Source organism: Nelumbo lutea, chromosome 5 (assembly GCF_056320005.1).
Source record: "Nelumbo lutea isolate HS-2025 chromosome 5, American lotus-T2T, whole genome shotgun sequence".
NCBI classification, from domain to species: domain Eukaryota; kingdom Viridiplantae; phylum Streptophyta; class Magnoliopsida; order Proteales; family Nelumbonaceae; genus Nelumbo; species Nelumbo lutea.
In genome coordinates, this window is record NC_142688.1 from 13,780,475 (window position 1) to 13,807,603 (window position 27,129).

At 36.5% G+C, this 27,129-nt stretch overlaps 1 protein-coding gene, 1 long non-coding RNA gene and 1 pseudogene across 2 annotated transcripts; all 3 read right to left on the reverse strand.

Annotated features, from left to right (window-relative positions):
- Window positions 1–2,928: 2,928 nt before the first annotated feature.
- LOC148850474 (uncharacterized) lies at window positions 2,929–3,429 on the reverse strand. The gene is made up of 2 exons (XR_016099281.1): window positions 3,365–3,429; window positions 2,929–2,966 (listed from the first exon to the last, which is right to left on the reverse strand). It is a non-coding gene; the product is annotated as an uncharacterized LOC148850474 (long non-coding RNA).
- Window positions 3,430–3,456: 27 nt separating this feature from the next.
- Window positions 3,457–7,232, reverse strand: LOC148850475 (annexin Gh1-like). The gene is made up of 5 exons (XM_088944855.1): window positions 6,872–7,232; window positions 5,634–5,779; window positions 5,144–5,362; window positions 4,342–4,554; window positions 3,457–3,968 (listed from the first exon to the last, which is right to left on the reverse strand). Exons 1-5 carry the CDS (start codon window positions 6,945–6,947, stop codon window positions 3,672–3,674), a joined length of 951 nt encoding a protein of 316 aa, XP_088800981.1. The 5' UTR covers window positions 6,948–7,232; the 3' UTR covers window positions 3,457–3,671.
- Window positions 7,233–25,539: 18,307 nt separating this feature from the next.
- LOC148850476 (small ribosomal subunit protein uS15 pseudogene) lies at window positions 25,540–26,801 on the reverse strand (annotated as a pseudogene).
- Between the last annotated feature and the right edge of the window lie 328 nt (window positions 26,802–27,129).

The window sequence follows — 27,129 nt, forward strand, 5'->3', positions numbered from 1 at the left end:
GATATATAACACTTATAATACAAATTATATATAATATTTTATATTATGCAATATATAAAATATATTTTATACATATATTATAATATGTGTATAATAATACATTTTTCTCAAAAAAAAAAATTGCATGTGGGAACGGTTGGGACAAAATCGGCTCTTGGGGATGAAGAAGGGGTTGGGATTTTCAGCCCCCACGAGGTATTCAATATGGCACATGTGTTACTGGATTGGAGATGGAATGTACAAAAAAAAACCGGCTCCATCCAGTCCTGTTGCCATTCCTACTTTCCAAAGACAGCCTAAAACTAAAATACATGCCACCAGAACAACACAAAAATAAAAGGGATAGAGACTTTAAAACTGACTAAAGGTCTTTAAAAATATTAAGAAATAAATAATCTATTATAATTTTACTCACTTTGTAAATTAGATCTAGTATGAAACTAATTTTCTAGAAACAAATTCTACAACTAGGTGGATTTTCTGGAAACTGATTTGGTCATCAATTCTTGTTACAAACATGTGATCTTTGGCTTATTAAATTGGTTATAGAATATTCTTTAAATGACTCAAAAACCAAGCAAGACGAGTAACCTTTGTCATCCCAAATTTAAGCCGCAAGTATTTTGAATATTAATTATTTTATGCTCTACATTATTCCTCTCTAATCCAAAGCAAATGTCTTCAAGTTCTAGATGAATAATGAAATTTATGGAAGGAGTATAAATACAAATATGTATGATGGAGTGTGATCTGGCTGGTCTTAGCTGTCCGCTGCCTTGCTTTCGAATGAGGTAGCAGGGATCCTGAAACGGGAGAAATGGGAAAGCTCCGGGGGGAACCCGGTGTAGAGGCTCCGAAGCTCAAGTTAGAATCTTTCAAAAGCAAAGTAGTACCAGATAGCGCAAAGTCTTTGCATACCTCCGTTGTCGAGGGGGCAGGGGGCTCTTATAGTTGCTTCGCGTACTCGTCCTGAGGCCCTTGTCAGATCGGGTATGATTACTCTTGCGCTTGTCAACTCGGCTGTCGTCCCTTCTGCTGAGACAGAACCATCATTGCCCAACCGTCACTGCCTAACCGTCTAACTGGAGACGGCGGCGTCAGTGGCGGTGGCAGGTGGCCGTTTAGAGTGTTGCTGCCAAAACGTCAGATCCCAAGTCAGTCAAGCGTGGCGCCCTGGGGCACGGAATTCCCTGGTGCCAGGCATGGTACGACTTGTTTGGCTTTGGTGCCTAGAAGATGCGAAGTGCTGAGCGAGGCGGTCTTGAGCTCGGAGGTATCCCGAACTGCAACAAGGTGGGTCAGTTCGGCGAAGTGTGTCCTGAACACTTACAAGGTGGCAGTTCGGCGAAGTGTGTCCCGAGCTGTTACAAGGTGGCAGTTCGGCGAAGTCTACCCCGAGCTGTTACAAGGTGGTAGTTCGGCGAAGTCTATCCCGAGCTATTACAAGGCGGTCAGTTGGGAGAAGTCTATCCCGAGCTGTTACAAGGCGGCAATTCGGAAGTATGCTCCGAACTGTTACAAGGTGGGTTAGTTCGGCGAAGTGTGCCCTTGTTCCCGCCTAGGCTTGACCCCTGATACACCCCTACAGTGGATGTATCGGAAATCTGACCAGTTCAAGGGGTAGAGGAGACCTAAACCGGTCCCCCCTGAACCAATTGCGGAAAAAAAACAATAAAAATGTGTATCGATTCACCCGATACGCCTCTACTGACATATCGGGTATATCGATATTTTGAACCTTGATTTATACTTCTTCAAAACTGAGCATTAATTGCAAGTCTCGTACATAAAGTGAGAATATCAAACTATGGACAGCTATAAACTTTTCAATTGAAACCCCAAAATTTATCACAACTTCTGACTGGGTGTGATTACAGATTATTAATTCATTTAGGTCCATCAAATTTCAAAACTTTAGGTTGTATGCTCAAGGTAGCTAAGAATAGATTTTTATGACAATCAATCAAACTATTGAGGCTGACCTACATTTGACATTATGATTCTTGGAACATATTTTCATCTTTTAACAAACCGAGTTGGCTGATTAAAGGGAAGCTGGAACGTTCATTTGGTAGGTGAACCAGCTCCAACCAGTCTGCTATCCATGTCAGCCCCATAGTAGAAGAGTTGTTTGAGTCGTCCAAGAGATTAGACCACACGAGGATATAACTGAAAGCCCAAAACCAAAAGGACTCGAGATAATCCCATCTCTTTTCCGTGACGTCCGTCCTTCGGAAGATGAAGCTTCCAATAACCTGACACTCCCTTGTAGAAGAATTCAATTATGGTCGTGTTACAGAGTGAACATGGCCTTGACTCTCGGGCATATTCTGGGATCGTCACCGTTTGGACTGGTTACCTCTTCGGCAAAGAGGGAGTGATCTCGAATTTTCGACTCAGTTGGGCCATTCGGCAAAACCTTCCATAACCGATGGATAGGGATGTCAATGAACCGGTTTTGGATTAGACTCCATCCAAATCAAAATTAATTTGAACTCCACACTTAATGATCCAAAGTATTTATTGGATTGGATTGGACTTGGTTCAACTGTAATAAATTTATATTGGATTGGATTGAATTGAGTCAATATCTGATCCCTTGATAGAAGATAAGAATATAAGTGTTAAGAGATCATATTTGGGTTAGAATTAATCTAAATTAAAATAAATTTGAACACGGTCCAGACATTAAATTGGACCATCCAAAAGGGTCCAAAATGTTCATTGGTTTGGATTGGACTTGATCCATTTGTAATTGACTCACATTGGACTGGACAGATCGGATTGAACCAAATCCAGTCCAATTAAGACCCCTACCGATGGACCACATGGGGAGCCCTGTTCGGCCTCCAAAATCAAAAAATTCCACAACGCGTAAGATTCGTGGATCATCTCCAGACCATTTCCCTAGCTATGTCATTCTTTTACTAAAGCAGAGCAGTTTCCTTGCTACGAGGGAATGCCACCTACAAGTAAAGGTGGTAGTTAGATCTTAGATTTCTCTTCACTTTCCTAGTTATAATGAATGTTTTACTAAAGCAAAGCAGTTTCCTTGCTCTGAGGGAATGCCACTAATGTATCTTTTACTAAAGCAGAGCAGTTTCCTTGATCTGAAGGAATGCTACTTCTAAGAGAAGGTGGTGGTTAGATAGTTAGGGTCCATTTGGCTCAAAGTCGGAAACGGAATTAGAATGATCTATTCATATAGACCATTCCCTCAAATGGGGAAATGGGAATGGGATTCTGATTCCATCCAACCAAACAGTTGGAATCCTATTCCAGCAAACCAAACGGAACCTAAGATCTTAGATGGGTGACCCAGCATCCTAGAGTAGGTTGTAAACTTGCAATCCATCCTGAATACCTGATTGCTAAAAAGGCATCTGCATCGATTCTCCCCAATTTTCTCCCTGGGCGAGCCTGCTGAACTAGAGATGAACAGGAAAAGAAAACGAGTAAGAAAGTGAAGAGATCCTTGGATGTTTTGTCCCATACAACTATTAGGACTAATAAGTATAATATGCCAAAAGCCACAAAAACCAGCAACACTATGAAAAGGTAGCATCGACATGAGAACACCAGATAAGCACAAATACCAGTAAATACTCTCGACTTGCGTTATGATAATAGCGGACACCCACGTGGATAATTCTCACTCAGAGCAACTCTGCTCAAGATTCTCCATGACCTATCAAAGCTAGAAGCATTTCTTCGTAATGCCCAGAGGTGTCGCTGCCTATGGCACGCTCCAGAGGGACGCTGTTCCTTCGTTGGTATTCTTCCTTTATTTTCTTCATGTCCACCCCTGCCCGAGTAGTAACAATTCTAGTGAGAGCAAATTCATCTGTTCCGTTCTTGTTGATTGCCAGGCGAAGAGCCTTCTCAAAGTACTTCTCAGGACGGGTCAAGCACTTCACTAAGGCCCTCAGTGCTGCCTGGAATTCATCTTTGGGATCAGCTTTCAAATCCTGTAAACAGAAATTCTCAGTTCAGTATAAATAAATAAATACTAATAGGTGGAAATTCAACATCATAAAGCCAATATTGAAAGGAAAGGGAATTGTTTATAGCATAATGTCTATCTTCCTCAGATGGATATAGTAACAGAATAGCCATGAAATCATCACCATTCTATGATGTTAGATCTCCTACACCATGTATCACAATAAATTCTTCTTTGCAAACCTAGTATAGGCATTGAAAATATGGCAACCTTCTTCTGTTTTTGATGATGTTTTATTTCTTTTCTGGGGTGGGGGCGGGTAGAGACCATAGATGATTTCAGTCATCACATTGGTCTACTTCCCAGTCCCCAGACTTGGAGATGTAAAGTGAGCATACCTTGTTAATGGCATTCCCAAAATCATTGTTGTAGTTGTTGAATGTTGCAATAAGCTGTTCTTTGCTTCTTGTAGTCAGAATCCTGATGATGTCCTCATGGTTGTAAGCCTTCTCCATAATCTTTTCATGGAGTATCTTAGCCTCTGATTTTGCCAGCGTCGTGTTGACCTCTGGTCCCTCATACCGGTATGAGCTCACAAGAGGTACCAAAAGCTGTACGGGAGTGAAACTTAGATAACTGGCCAGTACAAACTTTGTGGACATATTAAAGGAAAACTAAGAATCAGATGCACAGGAGGAACAGAATGTGATTATGATACCAATACCATATACCCAGTTTCTTCTATCAAATAAATGTTTTCAGTGCTATTCAACTCTGACATACAGTACAATTCAAGGTCCTTAGAAATGAATTCGAAGCATGACTTGTACTTAGCAAGACATGACCATCTTGGTTAATTATTAGGACTCAGAAGTCAGAACTGGTTTAACATATGCATTTACGTTTACCAATAAATAAATTTTCCTGCCAGACCACAAACTCTTTCAGAATTCAGTGTTAAAAAATGGGATCCAAAATACTGGAACCTTTTCTTAGCCCATTTTTAGGATGTATTAGAATTTAGTAAGGAGGCACTAGAGAGAAAAATGTGTATATCTAGGTAATTTTTGGATAAGCTTACACCATTGAGCTTGGTACATAAGAATTCATGCACAAATAAATAAGAAAACCATAATGACTAAACAATTAAAAAGTCTCCGGTACAAATCAAGTTTACAACAGTCGAAGGGGATGGTATACCTTTCGGAAGTCCCCAGTTGTATGATATGCAACATCTTCCTCAAGGGATCTCTTAAAACGAGCATGATAGGCTTGCCTAGCCGAAAGTAGTTCATTTGAAGTCCTGGTACAAGCTATTTCCAGAAGAACCTGATTGGTTGCTTTCCACTTCCTTGTAGCTTCATTAGCTAAGAAAGCATCCCGATCAGTAGGATCAAGTGTCCACAGCAGCACTACTATCTGTTTAAAGAATGCAGATAATCGAATTTTATTAGGTACTATAAGATTCATATTTTATTAGTACTACTTGTTTATTAATGCTTTCCTCCTATTGGTACTGGCATACTTTTTTTTATAGTTTATACATTCTGCCACTTACTAAATAAGCATCATGCCCGGTTTTATGCTTTTATTGGCAGAATAGCCATTGCATTTTTTAAGAACATGAGGATTTTCACCATTTTCTTTGTTTTTGCTGAACATTAAGAAAGGTAAATGCAAATAGACTAACTTCAAAATCACTTGTAAGCTCTCTTTCTAGAGATTTGAGAAGGTCCTCTCCGTATTTTTCAGCATAAGTTTGTCGGATTATCTTGCGTTGTGCCGCATTCCTGTGAGCCAATATGGATATGATCAACTTCTCGTTTGTTCCCCATCCTACAAAAGGTTGACAAAACTGCTTACTACTGATAATCATAAAGAATCGAAGCATGCAGAAAACATAATTTCTGAGCTAAATCTATTAGAAGGAACCATATATTTTTGTATTTCACGTTCTAAATGACCAAATTCAGAGCTGATCCACAAAAAGAGGAGGTTAAAAATTTATCACTTTTCTCAAAAAAAAAAAGAATTTCGAAATATAAAGTACTCAGAAAATGCAGTGTATTATGCAATCTCAATCTCCTTAATTAATGCAAAAGGAAACTAATGCGATTGTGCAATTGCTTCAAGTATGGATTGTGGTAGACTGAAAACAGGCCAACATAGACTACATATTTAAATACCACACCATACTCTGGAATAATCTAAAGTTCATCCAGCGTTATATAATAAACAAAAAGATACTCGAACAATTAAAATTTGCAGAGAACTTTGTTGCAGACAGGGATCACCAGGCAAAACGCTCCTTTATGCTTGCATGTAGTGCTGATCATTATCCAGTTGCATGTAGAATCTAATCTTACGATGTTGATGTACAATATTACGACAATAACATAATTTTAGACTGAGATCAAGACAAGTTTCCAAAAGGAAAGCATGACAGCTGCAGCAGGGATTTCAAAAGCAACAGATCGGAAATCTAACACAGAAATTTGAGCTAGTTATATTTTTTCAATTAAAGTAGGGAATAACAAATATACGATTGGAGAAGAACATTTTCAATTAAGCCTCCAGCTACTACCAGCCAACTCGCAATACAAGCAGAAGGCAGTATCGAGAATTTTCTTTTTCTTTTATGAATCCAACAGGACAATATCACAGATTTTCATTGAGCATAGATAATACACATGTCCAGAATTTCAACCAAATAAAAAAAAAAAAAAAGAAAGAAAGAAAGAATACGAGTTTTAATCTTTTCGGTAACAAATCCCAGTAAGAATACGATCTATGATGATCGGAGAAGAAAACGAGAAACGATCTACCGATCTAACATGACAAAGGTGGAAAATCAAACCTACACAGAAGTAGTGATGATCGATCAAGGGAACACAAAAATGAGGAGAGTAGACTCTTAAGTTTCCATACCTTGAAAAGCTTTTCTGAGTTGCTCGCAGTCCTCGATCGCAGACGGAATCGATTCAGGAACTACAAGGGTCGACATTGTTGTCTAGTCTTCCTCTCTCCGATCGTAACAATCGAAAGCGAGAATGGGAAAAGACAGAGGCTTGCTTTCAAAATTTAAGGCAGGGGGGAGCAGAGTATGGAAGGCAGAAATTTGCTCCGTAATTTTCTATTTTTGTTGGCATACACGTAGCCCCATGCAAAGCTGACGAAGGTGCCGTTTGATTGCACTTTCTACGGGTATGAAGCTGAAAATGCTACGTGTCAGACCTCACCCCTTCTTTGGTTGTACCTTTTAAACCGATTCAGAAAACGATTATCACTTACGAAAATTATAGACCTTTGGCCCGGCTCTTAACGCGTTAAGACTTGTTTTAGAGCTGGTCCAATGTCTAAAATATTCTTACAATTTTTTGTAAATAATCCGATTTATCCCTAATACCCCCAAATCCAGAAAATCTAAACTTTCGACCTCTTTCTCTCTCCCCATCATGTCTTTCTGCCACTTGCAACGACAACTCTCTCTCCCCCTGTTCTCTCTCTCTCTCTCTCTTACTTTCTGTCTTCGCTCTGTATTCCCACCACCACCATTGCAACTTGTAGCAGTGACTCTCCCTCTCACTCTCTCTCTCCCTTGTCTTCCCACCACCGCCATTGTCATTGTCTTCTTTCCCTCCCCCCAACGGTAGCTCGATCTCTCTACCCTCGTCTTTCTCTCTTGCTCTCGCTCTCTCCCCTTGTCTTCTCTCTCTCTCTCTCTCTCTCTCCCCTCTCTCTCTCTCTCCCCTATCTTCCCACCACCGCCACCGCCGCTACAACAAGCAGCAGTGGTGGTTCGGTACTTCCGTGAATAATAATAATAATGCTTTTTGATGATGTGCAATCCGGTCGGTCCTAACTGTCGGTTACCTTGCCTTTGACGAAATTGGAGGTGCCTGAAACAAGGAAGAAAATGAAGACTTCCGGGGAGGAACCCGGTTGGAACACTCCGAATCTCAAGTTAGTGCTCTTGAGAAGGCAAGGGGAATGAGGGACTTCAAGACCAGAAAGCACAAGAATCACATACCTCCTTCTTTGGGGGAAGGGGGCCTTTTATAATCACCCTGGTACACTCACTCCCATACCTCTATCAGATCGTGCATCATCACCTCCTGCCAGATCGGGTGTCATCATCTCTGCCAGACGCCAGTTCGGGTGTCATAACCTCTGCTAGTTGCTGGGTGTCATAATCGCCATTGTCTTCCTTGTCAGGGCCGTCTCTGCCACGTTTGAGATGGCGGTGGCAGGTGGCTGTTGGAGGGCGGCTGTCATGTGTCGGACCCCTAATCAGTCAGGGGTGCCGCCTCCATGTACGGGCTTCTTGGGCGTCATGTACGGTTGTTCAGTTAGGCAACTTGGAGCCGAAGTGGCGTGTGAGGTGAAGTCTTGAGTTTGGATAGAAGTGTGGCCCGAACTGCCCTGGGGTGGGTCAGCTCGGGTTTTTGCCCTTTGCGCTCCTTGTAAGGCTCAGGACCTCCAAGGGAGAGCTCGGGTTCTTCCTTGGGGAGCTCGGGTCGTGGGTTCTTTTTCTGGGGGAGCTTGGGACTCCTTTTCTCGGAGCTCGGGTTGTGGGCCCGCTATCGTGCCGAGCTGGTGCTTCTGCCAAGTCACTCTCGGTTGCTTCCACGTGTCACATGGCCAAGGGGTCGGGCCAAATCTCCCTCCATCTCTTTTATTAATTATTAATTATAAATTATTTTTTATTAATTATTTTAATATTTTTAATTATTTCATTATTTCTTTAAAATTATTTTAATACTTTTATAGTCATGAATTATTTTTTTAACTTTAATTGTTTCATTTATTAATTTTTATTTGTATTATTTCAATATTATTTTGAGGTTGGAAATTATTATTTATGAGATAATGTAAATTGAATTCAACATTTCCAAATCGTATGTTTTAGGGGTAAAATAGTAAAATCAGTAAATTTTCGATGGTAAAGGGTTGATCCAACACAAACAAATTTATGGATTTAGATTCTCTAAAAAGTAGAAAAGAAATAAATCTGAGAAAATTATTAATTTATTATTTTTATTTGTATTATTTAATATTTTTATAATCATTAATTTTTTTTAATAATAATTGTTTCATTTATTATTTTTTATTTGTATTGTTTCAATATTATTTTGAGGTTGAAAATTATTATTTATGAGATAATGTAAATTGAATTCAATATTTCCAAATTGTATGTTTTAGGGGTAAAATAGTAAAATCAATAAATTTCAGAAGGTAAAAGGTTGATCCAACACAAACAAACTTATGGATTCAGATCCTCTGAAAAGTAGAAAAGAAATAAATCCGAGAAAATTACTCCCACTGTAATAACCAATAAAAATAAAGCAAAAGGCAATATAGGAGAAATAAAATTAAAATTGAGTAATGGACCAGCGCCTTATCCATTGGGCCATGGAGTCAACTTAGGTTGTTGTTTCTAAAATAATAAACAGATACTCTTAGATATCCGACGCCATATCACCATCCAACCTGACAAAATAAGATTTATGTAGTAAAATTATAAAAAAGAGGGATGAATGTTTGGCACTGAACACAGCAAAATGAATATCTTATATTTAACTCGATTGCCTCATTTTCACTGGTATAAATGTATGGGAAGTGCAAATAGGTTGTTTGTAAATTTTGACTTATTTTTTCTTCAGATTTGAACTTATTTGTTAATGGAAAGGAAAATAAGAAATAAAACTGTGTGGACCCATCTTATATGCAAGAGAATAAGGGTAGGAGGGTTTTTTGTATTGGAATGGAGGAAAGTAAGATGATACATTCCCACTTTATATATGAGGGAATTGAATTGAGGTAAGATAAAAGTGGTACTAAATTTGCATCAATAAACTAATTATACTACTACTAGTGGTAGTGGGTGCAAATGAGGCAAAAAGTACACACTTGTATCAAATGGAACTGCAAATCATAGTTACAAATAAAAAGAGAAGTAAACTCCGATCAAATGTACCCAGAGGAGCAAAACTAGATCTCTACCACCCTAACTTCAAACCAGCAAGCATCCCATCGTCCCCTCACTTCCATGACGGCAAGACTGTGAGCATTTGCACTAGGTCCACCTCAAGAAGCAAAATTGACACGGTAAATTACTCCCTGGTCACCAAGCCCACTGTATTATTAACATCCAAATTGAGGTTCAACAGAATTGAAATGTGATTATTGGATGTTGGCTAGTTGGGGTAATTGGAACACAATTAAGAAATGCCGAAACTACATTTGACTCTGTTAACCTTTGACGAAAGGCAAAGTTCAGCTTAGAGAGATATTTGAGTTAGTTGAGAGAGTCAAATTTTGATTCAACTGAAGAAAATGGCGGGGTAAAAATGGATTCAGGGCCCTTCAGGCAAAGGTTGTGGGCTTGTGGCTTTGGAGGGGAAGAGGGGTGAAGTTGGGAAATCTATTGGGTGCTGGTAGAGAGATATTTTAGGGTCTGTTTGGTTTGCAGTAAGAATCAAAATAATCCAGTTTCATAGTCTGTTTGATTCAGACAGGAATAGAAATGGAATTGAGAATGAGAAGGAATGGAATCAAAGGGAGGGGTAGGGAATGGCCATTCCCTCAAATGGGGGAATGCCATTCCATCCGGAATGGCAATGTGATTCCGATTCCGCCCAACCAAGCAGTTGGAATCGGAATATCCCATTCCAATTTCAATTCCAGACCCCTATTCCCACGAACCTAATGGGGCCTTAGTAATAAGGAAGGTTTGGCTGCCGATGTGTAAGTCTAACCACCACAGACCACAGTTTGGAAGATCGATCAAAAGCAGTGTTTTTAAAACCGGATCAGATCAGATAGTAGTTGGACCAGAAAAACCAGGAACTGATCAACCCCAAAACTGCTTTTTGGCCAAAGACTGTTGATTTGATCAATGAGACGTTGATTCGGGCAGTCAAACCATTGACCCAAACAATATTTTTTTTGCCATTTATTATTTATTTTTTTATTTTTTTGTCAGACCAGATCATCCATTTGAATCAGACAATCAAACCACTTGACCTGAAAACTGGACCTTCCCAGTCCAGTCCAATTTTAAAAACCTTGATAAAAAATATACACGGAAAGAAGAATAACTGAGTTAGACATTGTGTTCCCGTTTGAGAGGGGTCCTCTTTCTCTAACAAAATCAAATGATTGATAGCACTGGGGAGCTGAAGCTGAGCCACCATCCTTTGACTCCTGAATTGCTGCTAGGGATATACTGGGAGAATGCTAGGACATGTTCAGTATATGATAACACTGAGAAAAATTGGCTGTCCAAATTTGACAGCCTGGGTCGTGTCAATTCGTCTCTCCCTACACAACACATTAGTTCACTTGAACAATTCTATATGGACCAGAGACAATCATACATACACATTGGCTGGTAAACGCACTAGTGTTCTGTATGCATATAGTTTGGGTCTTATATAGGCTCTATGTGTACCAAACATTGGATATTCACTTCACTCGTGATAGGTTACCCAACCCGATCTAGTTGCCACTTAATTGGACATGGCGTAATGGTATTGATGTTCAATGCAAGGCTGGATGAACTAATGTCAGGAAGGGCCTTATTAACATCCCGGATTGTTCTCTAACTGTCCAAAATCAATAGCTTTTGCTCTCTAAGTCTCTATAGGGTTCTTTCTACCACATATTATTCTATAAATCATGCCTTTATCACGGTTACTGTTGCATTTTTTTCTGGTAAAGGTTACATAAAGTTCATATAAACCTACCTATGAAGTGGGAAGAAACAGGGGATGATGTTTAACACATTGGCTAAGTTTTTTTAACTCCTGAGGGGGTATTCTTTTTTGGGATTTTGAAAGGTGGGGAGGGGGGAGTTGGTCAATAGAATTTTGGTTCTTATTGACCAAAAATACTATGTTCTTTTTTTCAAATTCATGCGGGGACCAGAGAAAATTTATTTTTACTTCTAGGCAGGTAAATAACTTCCCCACCTAGGGGGAAAGTTGTCCACACTTTAATGGGACAAAATGCTCATTTTAATAATGAATTTTTATGGCTCAAATGGTCATTTCATCGTTTATCTGAAAATAAAAAAACATGGGTAAATGCATTTACTCGGATAAGTGTTTTTCAGGAAAAACTTACCCAGATAATTATATTTACATGGATAAGTAACTTACCTAAAAGAGAACGGGGCCTAAGAGTGAGTTGCCATGTTTCCAAACCATCATTGGCACTGATTATTAGACAGCTGCTTTGATTATTTTTTATAGTTTCCTATGGTTATTAAGGCCCAATGATTTTTTATATGTCATTTATTTATCTGGATAAATGCATTTATCTGTGTTCTTTTGATCAAATAACCATTTTTATCTATAAAATTTTATTATTAAAATGAACAATTTTGTTCTATAATATTTTAGTAACTCCTTTCCCCCTAAGTAAAAAAAAGTTATTTACCCACTTGAGAGATGAAAATATCCACAAAAAAATATATAATAGAACCCACAACTATTAAAATCAAATGCAGAATTATTCGTCCACCAACTTCCTCCCTCCATTTAATGAAAAAAAAAAAGAACAAAATCTAAAGATTAAACTATTATTTGAATCGATAAACTATTGACAGAATAGCCAATATGATCAATGCCCAAGTTGATTTTAGTAATATTAAACTAAAAGTCATCAAACTATTACATATTATTAGTAATTAATAAAATCAACTAAATTAACTTTGCTATTTTACATCATTAATATATAAAATGAACTGAATGAAAGTGACTTCGATGAATATATACTACTGTTATTACTATTACTAATAAAGTCAACTAAAATAACATTGCCAATCAATGAGACTTGAATACATGAATCTTCAGTGAATATATGACTTAGCATTTGCCTTGGACTACAATCCAACTATCATTCCCCATACTTTGCACTGTTAAGCTTTGCCCAGTAGCGTAGGAACTAGAAGGAATCTAAAATTACTTAATATTTGGAATTAGTGAATTACTTGAGTGTCAAAATATTTGCATCCGCTTTCATGGCATCTGGTGATTTTCAAGTCTATCTAGGTAGGATAATTTGAAGATGCCACTGACGATCCCTACATGTAAATTCATTATCTTTTTCCTCCACTCACTGGCTGTTGGCCTGGTGCCAACCATTTTGGCCCACACACCTCCTTTAAATCTTTCAAATAATATAAAAAAAGCAAGTAAAAGCAAACGGTGAAAATTATAGTGTTTTCTTTGTCATCAGAGGATCTTTACAGAGGGAAATAATGTCATCTCTCTCTCAATTTTAAGCTGTGTTTGGCTTGAAAGAAAAAGGTAGGGAGGTAGAGAAAATATAGAAACTGTATGGGTTTTTCTACCTTTCCCCACTTTTTCTTTCAAGCCAAACATAGCCTTAGTACTCATAGGTTTCTTCCTGGATGCTGTTGCTGTTGTGGTGTTTGGCCAGCTGGATTTTGCCATGCAACTGCAGCTGATGGTGCAGAGGAGAAGACAGGCCAGAAAGGTTGTGAGCGTTACAGAGCATTTACATTAATAAATATATATTTAATTGATTGATGTACACTAAGGCTGTGTTTGGTTTGAAGGAAAAAATAGGGAAAAATAACCTAAAGGGTGTTTTGCAAATATAGCCTAAAGGGGCGTTTTGCAATATGAGTTATTTTCCTTGGTGTGAGTTTGTAAAACAGATTTTGAAAACAAATTGGTTCTTAAAATAAAAACGCAAAATAAAATATGTTGATTATATGTGTTTTCGTCAGATTATTTTATATCATGCTGCAAATTATATAAACCTATTTATATAATTTGTTTTTTGAAATGAAATTAATGTGTTTTTGCTTTTCAAAACAAAAAATACAGCTCAAGAACATATTTTACATTTATTATAATGCGACAATTTAAAAAAATAATGAAAAGAAAAACATTTATGTTGTAAAACACCCCACGTGAATCATTTATGGATATTTTGGCTCTTTTTCCTCTCTAATTTTTTAGGCTTCAATCAATGGTAGTTCATTGTCATGGTTGAAGTAGTTCTCTCAACTTAGAAAGGTTGTTGATTGGTGTAGTTTAATGTTTAGGAGTTCGGATCAAGTGATGAGGATACTAAGCAAAAATTAAAGTATCGGTATTAAGTATCATATTAGACAGTTTGGATATAAATATTGATACATTTTGGAAATGCATTGATACAAACAAAAAATACGTAAATACTTGGATACGCTTTGGAAGTGTATACAAAATACATAAATACATTAACAACACTAAATTTAAGGTCAAATAGCTATAAATAATGTATAAATATATAGAAATGTATATTTTAATGGTGTATATGAAAAAATATATTACAATTAATATAGAAAGATGCATAGATATATACAGTTTTATTGGTAATACATCAATCAAGAGTCCAAAACATAAAACATATGCACCTATTATGTTTTAATTATCATATCAATTATTTTTATTTTACTATTTTATTTTTGTTTACACTAATAAAAAAGGCCACCAAATATTAATTTCAATGTTAATTAAAATATAAAGTCTCAACTTAAAATATATCAAATGTATTGTATTTTCTAAGGTACATATCATATGCAAATTCATAATTTTTAATTACTAAAATGATTATTCTATTATTAATATTTTATTTATATATTTTTATATTAAAAATCATTTTTTGATATAAATGTAGATTAGTAGATTTGATATATTCAATTTAATATTATATTCTTTAATATTTTATAAATAATTTATTTATTTTTACAAATAATAAATATATTGATATTTAATGTAAATTAAAATATTAATTAATAATTTAAAACATAAAAATTTAAGATACATACCATGTGAAAATTTGTAAATTTTAAGTACTAAAATAATAACTTTGTTATTAATATTTTATTTATACAAATTTCTTGAGATTCAAATAATCTTTTGGTATAAATGTAGATTTGATAGATTATTTATTCCATTATTTTATAAAATACTGATTTTGAATAATATTCTTTTTAATTTTTAGTTGGAGTTGTGAAATATAAATATGTATTGTTTATTTATATCCATTCAGATAATAAAATTAATAAAAGTTTTTTTTTCACTTATTATCATAAGAAGCTAGACGGCTTAGTGATTTAAGAGCTTAGGTGTTAGGCGCTAAGTGCTATTATGCTAGTTGGTTTGACTTCAAATCATTGTATTCCCATTTTTTAGTAGAAAGTCACATGGGCGCATGGCTTATAAGTGTATTGGTTCGTATTAGTGCATATTAATTAATACAATACTCTAGTAGTTATTTAGAATTTGAATCATTTTAAAAATGTACCTAAGAGTATTTATGAGAAAGTGTAGGTGCTTATTAAGTTCAACAAACTTAGTACATGTTTGGCATGGTTTTCAGTTTATAAATAAACGTTGGTATTTGATTAAGGTTGGAGTGCATATAAATCAATACCAACTTTTATCAATATCTATGCCTATGAATCGATATGATGGGACAGATGCTGATTTGGTAATGACATGACACCACATTAGCGGTGAATAAACACTTAAGCTTCCCCCAACAACTGACGCACACATAATTAAATCAAGATCAACTTTTATCAATACCTATGTATACGAATCGACATTATGTTGATTTGGCAATAACATAACACGACATTAACAAAACAATGAATAAATACTTAACCGTTGGGGAAGCGTTAAAATGAAGCTTCTCCCAATGGTTGACATACATATAAATTAAAACCAACTTTTATCAATACCTATGCATACAAATCATATGATGAGATAAATGCTGATTTAGCATCAACATAATATTATTTATCAAATAAACAAAATTCATACCAAACACCACGTTATTGTACTTTAAATAGTTTTTGAAACGGTAAAATCTCCTTTTGCTATACTATTAGTGTAGCTTTTCACTCTAAATTTTAACGTATTCTCCTTTTATTTATTTTATTCATTTTTGATAGAGATCACGTTTATTTCACACTTTTTTATTTTGAAGCCATCACATTTATAATTTATTTCACTCAAAAGGTGACGTACATGGACCATGGTGTATTCGCTACAGATCAGCAAAATCGTACACATCAGCCACATCCCAATTCCCCATGCTGTTCCAAATACAATGTGTCATGGGACTTGGAATCCCGAATCCTGCATGGTTGAAGGTACCGACCAATTAAGCTAATTTTCTGATAAACAGGCCAATCAAGATATTGGCCATATCAGCTCGCTATTTGAGGTGAACATGCCCACAGGATCTGCACTTGGTGTCGAGTTATGGGTAGTTGAGTACCGTACTACCATGTTTCTGTTTGCCATTTCCCTATTCCACCCAGTCCACTTGCGGAGGGATGAATAAGGACAATAAATGTTGGCTGTATGTTGACTCTATCATAGACGGGATATGTTGGCTCTATCAGGTGTCACGATTAGAGAAAGGGAACGTTTCATCTTTAATGAAATTATTAGAGTCAAGGACTGGTCAGGTTCCGTTTTACATCAGAATCGTTATTTCGCGAAAAACGGTCAATAAATGGTTAACTCGGATGTTAAACTGTTTGAATTTTTTAAAGGTTTTTTTTTCTTAATTTCTTTATCAGAATATATTGTTTATTGGGTTCGAATGGTTAAATCATTTGACCTGAGAATCGGACCCTAATCGGTTTATTGTTTAGTTCGATTTTAAAAATCTTGATCTCTACCGTCATGTGGCTTTAAAAATTTCTACTACCATTGAGTATTTTTGCAAGAGTAGGGGTGAACACAAATCGAGTTTTTTTAGGTATTGGAGCTTGTTTGTAAAAAAAATTGACTGACTTGGTTTAAATTAAGTTTAAAGTAAAGTTCGAGTTTAATATATAGGTTAATTTGTTAATCAAGTCAAGCTCAATTTTAATGAAGTTCATTAATCTAATCAGGCTTATATTATATATAATAATTTAATTTTTATATATAATAAATGATTTTGAATTATAATATTTTATCAATTTCTATGAAGAAGTTTGGCTCACGGATATTTTATCAAACATATGAATTTTTGAATCAACCTGAATTTGAATTTGTCTCTTGCTTGAATCAATCTCAAGCTTAAACTCGAGCCTCGTATTTCTTCAATGAACCAATAAACTAGTTAGATATCCAACTCAACGCAACTCAAATCCACCCCTAATGACCATGTCATATAAAAGCTTTGGAGTTCTATGGGACATGTGTTTGATCCTACGTTTCTTATTTGGAGGGGAGCTAAATAACCATTTCAACAATTGGGTCATCAGCCTCTAGGATGATAGGACCGCTGGGTCCATCGATCAATCTCCGATGAGAGAACTTATCAATTGAGCTTCGCGCCTTGGCGGCACCTTCTGTTTTTACATATTTTTCTTGTATATTAAATGTGTATATGACATATATTATACATACAATATAGTATCATAATTTAAACAAAGAGTTTACTTAATTTAAATCACAACCCATCAATGGATTTTTAGTAAAAAGGAAGAATAAAAGGCATAGGGAAGGCGCTAACTCTGCTACATCAGATAATAAAATAAATGTTTTCAGAACGTTGTTGATCAGAAGGTTAAACCATTTGACCCAAAAATTGGTTACCATTTGGGTTTCGTTTATCATCCAATTCATTATTTTGTAAAAATCATTATTTGGATAACAAATCACTGATTTTGATAGTTTAACCATTGAACCATTCAACCCAAACATAATAATAATAATAATAATAATAATAATAATAATAATATTAATAATTCAAGGGTGGATTGGTTGGTGGGAGGATAGAAAGAAAGATTAGTTAGTTAGTGTGTGTGTTGGGGTGAGAGGGTGGGGGGAGAGAAAGAGGAAGAAGAGGCAACCACCCCTTAGGCTTGGCAAATCTTTTTAGAAAGATCTTACAGAAGCTTAGATAGCTAAAAGACATATTGAGCTTTTGAGGTATTGTCTTTAAAAGTAAAGACTATTTGGGGTATTGTCTTTAAAAGCTTTTGGGGCATGGCTTCCAGTTTTTAAATAAACATTTGTACTTGATTTGTTTTCAAAATCAATAAAAAGTAATTGGTCAACATTTTTTTTCTACGATTTGTTGACAACTAATTATCACTAGGTGCCACATTAGTAGAATAGTGAATAAATGCTTAACCATTTAGGAAGAGTTAAAATGAAGCTTCCACCAAAGGTTGGCGTGCATATAAATCAATACCAACTTTTATCAATACCTATGCGTATGAATCGACATGATGGGACAGATGCTGACTTGACAATAACATGGCACCACATTAGTGGAATAGTGAATAAACACTTAACCCTTCGAGGAAGCATTAAAATGAAGCTTCCCCCAACGATTGGCGCACACACAATTAAATCAAGACCAACTTTTATCAATACCTATGCATATGAATCGACATTATGGGACAAATGTTGATTTGGCAATAACATAACACGACATTTATAAAACAATGAATTAATACTTAACCGTTGGAAAAACGTTACAATGAAACTTCCCTCAATGGTTGACATGCATATAAATCAAGACCAACTTTTATCAATACCTATGATACAAATCAATATGACAGATAAGTGCTGATTTAGCATTGACATAATACTATTTATCAAATAAACAAAAGTCATACCAAACACCACCTTATTGTAATTTAAATAATTTTTGAAACGGTAAAATCTCCTTTTGCTATAGGATTAGTGTAGTTTTTCACTCTAAATTTTAACGTATTCTCCTTTTATTTATTTTATTCATTTTTGATAGAGATCAAGTTTATTTCACACTTTTTTATTTTGAAGCCATCACATTTATAATTTATTTCACTCAAAAGGTGACGTACATGGACCATGGTGTATTCGCTACAGATCAGCAAAATCGTACACATCGGCCACATCCCAATTCCGCATGTTGTTTCAAATACAATGTGTCATGGGACTTGGAATCCCGAATCCTGCATGGTTGAAGGTACCGACCAATTAAGCTAATTTTCTGATAAACAGGCCAATCAAGATATTGGCCATATCAGCTCGCTATTTGAGGTGAACATGCCCACAGGATCTGCTGCACTTGGGTTGTCGAGTTATGGGTAATTGGGTACCGTACTACCATGTTTCTGTTTGCCATTTCCCTATTCCACCCGGTCCACTTGCTGAGGGATGAATAAGGACAAGAAATGTAGGCACAACGAGAGACCGAGATATGTTGGCTCTATCAGGTGTCACGATTGGAGATAGGGAACGTTTCATCTTTAATGAAATTATTAGAGTAAGGAACTGGTCAGGTTCCGTTTTACATCAGAATCGTTATTTCGCTCGAAAAACCGTTAATTTTTCGGATGTTAAACTGTTTGAATTTTTTAATGGTTTTATCTGTTTTTTTTATTTTTAATTTCTTTGTTCGAATGAATTGTTTATTCATTTTGAATGGTCAAATCATTTGACCTGAGAACCGGACCCTAATCGGTTCCTTATTTCATTCGGTTTTAAAATCCTTGATCTCTACTGTCAAGTGGCCTAAAAAAATCTCTACCACCGTGGAGTATTTTTGCAAAAGTAGGGGTAAAACAAATTGAGTTTTTTTTTAGGTAATGGAGCTTGTCCCAAGTGGCCGATGATTCAGAGGCAGAAGTGGAGCTGCCTAGTGTAGTGCAACCCGGCTGCTCCCTGCAGAAGATGATCTGTTCATCTTTATAGATGGCGGACCTGGTTGATCTGTGAGAATTGAATCAGAGAACCCGGGGGTGTTTACCCAGCGATGTCACTCCGATGGCTAAATTAGCACTTAATTATGAGCTGGAAATGATATTAGAGAATGAGAGAGCTAGAGAGCAAATATCATGCATATCATCGCCCCTGGGAGGGGGGTGAGGCCTTTATATAATGGAGTCTTTGCGGGTTTGGTGGAGTAGTTTCTGGATCCCCGCTGTGATGGGATATGTTTCCGTGTTAGTTGGGGATAACGTCACCAACCGGTAAGGTTGCCCATTTCTGCCTGAATCAGGGAGTGGGTGAGCTAATACTAATCGTTACAAGTTATAATCCTGTAAAATGCGGGGCACGGTGGTGAACTCCTCGGGGTTGTCATGTGGTGATCGGTCTAATTAGGAAGCAATTTGTCCGTAAGGTGCCAGGCTGCCTGGTGGCGAGCTGACTAGTGGCAAACTGCCTGTGAAGTGCCGAGCTGACTAGTGGCGAACTGCCTAGCTGACTAGTGGTGAACTGCTTGTGAAGTGCCGAGTTGTCGAACTGCTTGGTGGCGAGCTGCCGGTGGTGAGCTAACTATGAAGTGCCGGGTTGCTTGGTGGAGTGGCGAACTGCCTAGTGGCAAGCTGCCTGTGAAGTGTCGGGCTGCACCTAGTTGTCATGAGGTGCAATGCGTCATAATGCCATTGGAGGGCCAAATCTGTCGTCATCATAAATGATTTACTTTTTTATATATAATAAATAATTTTAATATAATATTTTATCAATTTCTTTGAATAAGTTTGGCTCACGGATATGTTTGAGCTTAGCCAAACTCAAACATATGAACTTTTGAGTGAAGCTGAATTTGAATTCGTCTCTTGCTTGAATCAATCTCAAACTTGAACTCGAGCCTCGTATTTCTTCAATGAACCAATAAACTAGTTAGATATTCAACTCAACGCGACTGAAATCACCCCTAGTGACCATGTCATAGAAAAGCTTTGGAGTTCTATAGGACATGTATTAGATACTACATTTCTTATTTGGAGGGGAGCTAAATAACCATTTCAACAATTGGGTCATCAGTCTCTAGGATGATAGGACCGATAGGTCCATCGATCAATCTCCGGTGAGAGAACTTATCAATTGAGCTTCGCGCCTTGGCGTCACCTTCTGTTTTTACATATTTTTCTTGTATATTAAATGTGTATATAACATATATTATACATACAATATAGTATCATAATTTAAACAAAGAGTTTACTTAATTTAAATCACAACCCATCAATGTTTTTTTTAGTAAAAAGGAAGAATAAAAGGCCTAGGGAAGGCGCTCATCAGATAATAAAATAATGTTTTCAGAACGTTGTTGATCCAGAAGGTTAAACCATTTGACCCCAAAAATTGGTTACCATTTTGGTTTCGTTTATCACCCAGTTCATAATTTTGTAAAAATCATCATTTGGACAACAAACCACTGATTTGGATAGTGGTGGGAGGATAGAAAGAAAGATTAGTTAGTGTGTGTGTTGGGGTGAGAGGGTGGGGGGAGAAAAAGAGGAGGAAGAGTCAATCACCACCTAGGTTTGACAAATTTTTTTAGAAAGATTTTCCAAAAGCTTAGATAGATAGAAAATATATTGAGCTTTTGGGGTATTATCTTTAAAATCAAAAACTATTTGGTAAGTGGTTCGGTCTATCGGACTTTTAAAAATGTCTTTAGAAGCTATATATCACACAGAAAGACCACAAAATCTTCATTTGAAGCTTCCCAAAATTTGGTGTTTTTTGTCTTTTGGGTCTTTATGCGCACGTCTTCCCATATTCTAGGCTTTTGGTTCTAAATGGAAAAATACTGATTTTGATCTTTTGAACTTGCCAAAGCCCAAATGAACGTACAAAAAAACTTGCCAAACACCACCCAAATTTTCTTATTCTTCCTTTTCTTTCTCACTCGTCTTCATGGCTATCTCCTCTCCAATAATAAATATATGACCCATAGATCTTCATAACTTAACCCTATATTCTAATCTAATCGTTAGGATGCAATTTTAAACTGTAAATTGAACTCAAACATTTTGACCCACTTGACCTAAATAATTGAACCAGTAACTCATGAGAAAAAGCACTTTTGTTTCCGGGTTGGTTTTCCAATCATTCTAATAAAAAATAATCCAACTCCCAGCAGATACCATCGACATGGTATAATCTTCTTTTCAGATCGACCTTCATTCACGAGCCCATCAATGGTTTAAATGATCCATCAGTTTGACCATCCAAGTCAATAATTTTTCAACCAATGGTAAGATTGATCTATCAATGATGAGAAAATTTTATGGTTTGTTCTTCCTTAGAAAATTTTATTGGTTTTTTATGTATTATCCCAAACCCCTTATCTATGCCAATTTCCCCTTGAACTAGATTCTTCTACCTATCACTATTCCCAACTGTACAAATACATAAAAAAAAATTTGAGCTAAAGGAATCAATAAAAATCCCAAAATAGGGTTTGAAATGAAACACAAATGATCTTGTTTGAAAGTTAGTTGAAACCATAGTGTTTCAAAAGCATTTTGATTCACAAAGAATCAACGGTCACACCCCTAATTATGCATCAATTTATGAAAACCTCATTTAATGTTTATGTATGTTGATTGGGCATTTAAATTGATTTGACTTTATCTTCAAAATATATTCATCATAATAAGGGCCTTACCTATGAGAACACTTTTTCAAGTTTCAATATGCCACATAAGGTCTTTGGTATCATGTTATTGCGGACCTGTTTCGTTGCTAGATAAACACAGGCATTTTGAATTTATCAAAACATAATCCTGGTTGGTTGGGTTGATTCATTCAACTATAACCGTTTGTACTACTCTTTATCGTGGGTTATGTGAAAGTCTTGGGGGAAATTAAGAGTACAAGTTCAGTACCAATTTGAAGAGTTTATACTGCATCAACTCATAGAGAAAACACCATTTAGACATCTTTTATTCAAGGAATTTTTGTCCCACGTAACATGTAGCGGTTAGTAGTTAGTAGTCCCTAATGGCATTTAGGCCTTGTTTGTTTATTGCTACTTTTGTCATGGTTTTTTTTTTTCCATTATCATTTTTACCCTTGTTTCAATTACTTATCAATGTTCTTTTTTTCATCAGCTCTTTAATTTAATTAATTTTGGCATCTTTCCCTTCAGGTGAGAAAGTAATTTACTCACTTGAGAAAAAAGAGAAAAAAAAATCTTACTTGGGAAAAAAGTTTATTTATCATGGGGTCTGCATGATTTCCCAAGCGAACACAAAAATTGGTCAACTTGGGACGGGTTAGTTTGAAACCTTGTATTTGCACCCTTCCCAACTAGGACTGCAACTTGGTAGGTGTTAGCTCGAAAGTTGAAAACCCGAACAAAAGGTTGGGTTTTTTTCGTTTGTGTGTGTGTGTTTTTTGAAATGTATGAACCCAACTTAACTTCACTTCAGGTTGGGTTAGGATTGAGGCCGTTACAAATCCAACCTAACTTCATGTTTGTATGTATAAATGTTATATAAGCATGTACTTATATATGTACTTATGTATATACATGAGTATGCATGTATGCAATTATGTGTGTGTATGCACACATCTATATATGTATGTATTTGTCTATCTAAACATATATTTATGCATATATGTATTTATGCATTTGCAAACGCAAGGTTTAGAAAATATTGTATACAAGGTTGAGAATTGTGCGAATGCAAATATATTCTATATTTACATTTCTAAATAGGGGTGTCAATTGGGCTGGATTTGGTCCAATTCTATCTATTCCAGTATGAGTCCATTACAAATGGACCTGGTCCAATCTAGTCCAATATATATTTTGGACCATTTTGGACTGGTCTAGTTCAATGTCTGGACCGTCCTCCAATCTATTCAAATTCATGTTACTTTAGATTGGTTCGAACTCAAACATGGTCCATTGACACTTGTGTTCTTATCTTCTATCACTGGATCAGATATTGGCTCAATCCAATATAAATTCATTACGGATGAACCAAGTCCAATCTGATGTTTTATTGGTCTGTCCAAATTGACACCCCTTTTTCTAAATATGGTATTTGTACTCATCCCAAATAGAGCCTAATAGCACATTTTGACTTTTGAGGACTCAAGATTATCCTCTCAAGAAACCTAAAGAAACATCTTTTGCAAAAGTATGCTTTACCAAGTGGGTTTGGAACCAAGGTTCAAAGTATCGAGGGCATGCTAGCCTATATCAGTAGTCTTTTTTTTTTTTTTTTTTTGAATTTGATTTAGAGAGGCCGGTTTAAGGCTGATCTACCCCCGAACCACTTGCCGATCTGAAACACCCCTTGTAGGGGCATATCGGGAAGGCTCCGATATGACATGTATCAATACTTTGAACCTTGTTTGGAACCAATACCATTTTAGAAAATGACACCACATCAACATCACGTTTGAAATATGTTTTCTGAAGAAACACTCACTATTTGGTTGGGTGTTTTCCCAAAAAACGTTTTTTTAGACCATGCATTGGGAAATCAGGAAATGCTAGAAAACACTCTTTTGAATGCTTTCTTGTTTTTTCTATTGTTACTAGCAACTTTGTGCTGATGTAGCATTGAAAAACACCTACGTGGTAGTAATGGTCATAAACAAACAAAAAAATGCTGTTTTTCAAAAAAATGACATACCTATGCAACACTATTTTTTATCGGAATGCAACATTGGAGAAACAACACTGATTTCAAACGCCACCCAATACAATTCAACGACATGCTCATTTTTTGAGTAAAATATAGAAAACCTCCCTTGAAAAACTTGCGGTTCCCTCCTTTTGTTATTGTCTTGGATATAAAATGTTGGCCAAATGTATTAGTTTTTCAAAAGTACCCATTTTACCTTTATATCTATCAATTCAGATGGAAATTTATTAAAATACCCTCCAAAAGAATTTTTTGCTTTTTAATTAAAAATTCCTTGAATTAGATTGAAAAGAATAAAATAATTTTATTCTATAAAAACATTAGGTCTAGTGAAGTATAGGACACATTTGGCATTTTAAATTATATTGAAAGATGTCCTAATAAGTTATAGGGGTAGTTTTATAAATTTGAAGTCTCCATTGCTGGAACAAAGATAGAAGGTAATTGTAAGTTTTTGTGAAATTACGGTGGTGTTTGGAAGCATGGACGTTTATTGGGACTGATTTTCAAGAAAAAACACCCATGCTTCCAAGACCTAATTTTTACAAAAAAAAATGCTTTAATTTTGTTTGGGAGTGTTTCTGCCACGTAGATAATGAGCAATACTATGCTATTTGGTAAGGTGATTTTCATCACTTTTTTTCATGTATTTTTTGACAGGTAAGCACCACATAATCGCCAATCAATAAACCGTTGGGAGAAACGGTTCACCGATGCATGCATGATTTTTCAATAAATGTCTGAACCAAACATTGAAATATATGGGTGTTTGTTGAAAGACCTATGTGGATCCGACATGACACCATTTTTTTTGAAAAAATAGCCACGGTTCCAAATATCCCCTACGTAGAACGTTTTCATTAAAATGAAACCTGATTATGATTGTCAGAAACTCCACAGGATATTACCAAAAAAAATTATGAGAGGTTTTTATATTTTACCCAAATTTCTAACGTGACAAAGTGATGCTCATGAAATGATGAAATGCATCAAGCCATGCATCAACGCAAACAGGACCCAGGTAAGGAAGTGAAGGCCATCCGCTTTCCTTGGTTTCATTTGTGGGTCCCATTCTCTATGATTCATGAATCTTAATGGTGGAGTATATCCGTAAAGACTTTATTTGGTTTGAAGGAAAAACTAAGGAGAGGAAGCGAAAAGTAACGATGGATAGGATGGGATGAGAAAATAAAAATTTACCTGTTTGGTTTTATATATGAAAAAATTATAGGAAAATATTGTTATGAGGGAGAAGAGAGAAGAAGGTGAAGAGAAGAGAGAAGAAGAAAATGGAGGGAAAAACAGAGAAATCCATTGGAACTTGGAAGATGTCCTTTGGCACCGAAATCCATAGAATTTGCACCATCTGCGCCTTCCAAACACAATCTACACTAAGCAACGAGAGTTCTTGCAGTGGTTGATTCGTATTTCCAGACGGGAGGAAGCTTCTCTGTCCTCTTGTAGTAGCGGGCGAGTCGGTGGATCCTGCTCTCGACCAAAATCAATCTGAGCTTGGAATCCTTGCCCTTCCTGTTCTTTCAAGATGCTTTCAGATTGCAACAGCCTTCTTAATGAGGTGGTACAGATCCTCAGGAATTTCAGGAGAAAGCCCATGAACCTTAAGGATACGCAAGATCTTGTTACCCGTTACGCTCTTGACCTGAGCAATACCGTGAGAATCATGAAGAATAACACCAATCTGAGACGGCGTCAAACCCTTCTTTGTGAATTTACAGATGTTCTCCTCAACATCTTGAGAAGAGATCTTCAACCAAAAGGGTGGAGTCCTCTTGTATGGCAGAGCTGACGAGGAGATACCCTTACCTCGACTGTGCATATCACCCATGGTGATAGCTAGCGAGCTCTCTCTCTTTTCTCTCCCTCCCTCTCTTACTCAGTTCCTGTGGGACGAGCCAAAAACTGTGGGGTGATCGGAGACGAATAGCCGCTGTGGGGTGCTCTGTTTTACCAAGAGGAAGACGAATATTAATTCGTCAGCGGAAAGCGAAGATGTAACAGTGCTGTGAAGTCGATGAAATGGTCACCACCGCTGGTATTTTCTGTTCGTTGTGGAGAAGACGATGAATAGTACTGCGAAAAACAAAACACGGAAGAAGAAAGAGAAAAAGAGAGGAGAGAGGAAGGAAGAGAGTGGCTGAGAGGGGGCGCCGCCGCCGCCGCTCTTCTTCTGGGTTCGAACGGGGAAGGAAAAGTAATAGTAGTTTCTCAGATTTTCTACCCGGGTTGCACTGTTTTAGTGCAATCCAGACCAGATTCCACGATTTTGGGATTTGTTTTCTCATATTTTTTCATTCCATCCCTCTGTATAGGTTTTTCATCCCCATTCCACAAATCAAATAAAGCTTCAAACCGAATATAGCCAAAATTTCCCAAAAAGCTTTAATTAACCATTATCGATTCCCTTCAAGCCCCACAAATCGAACAAAGCCTTATAAACCTTGTATAGGTTTCCTACTTTTTCTTTCAAACCAAATATAGCCAAAATTTCTCAAAAAGCTTTGATTAACCATTAATCGATTTCTTGGCGCCCCACGTGCACATGTCATCGTGCATTCGAAACATTTCCATTGTTTGTCATCGGGAGATGTTCTAAATACACGGCTGAAATGTACGAGCGCGCATGTGAATTTCCGTTAAATAGGGTATCTCCTGCCACGTGAATAATTGACGTGTTTAATTATCATCTCCTGTTAGCGACGCTACAGCATTCGAGAAGTTCTTAACTGTACATTCACGACTCCTTTTATCC

Coding starts and splice junctions, on each gene's coding strand:
- LOC148850475 (XM_088944855.1), bottom strand. CDS start 6,947: ATGTCGACCCTTGTAGTTCCTGAATCGATTCCGTCTGCGATCGAGGAC. Junction 5,780..6,871: donor ACTCAGAAAAGCTTTTCAAG/GTATGGAAACTT, acceptor AACCTTTTGTAG/GATGGGGAACAAACGAGAAG. Junction 3,969..4,341: donor TTGGGAATGCCATTAACAAG/GTATGCTCACTT, acceptor TTCTGTTTACAG/GATTTGAAAGCTGATCCCAA.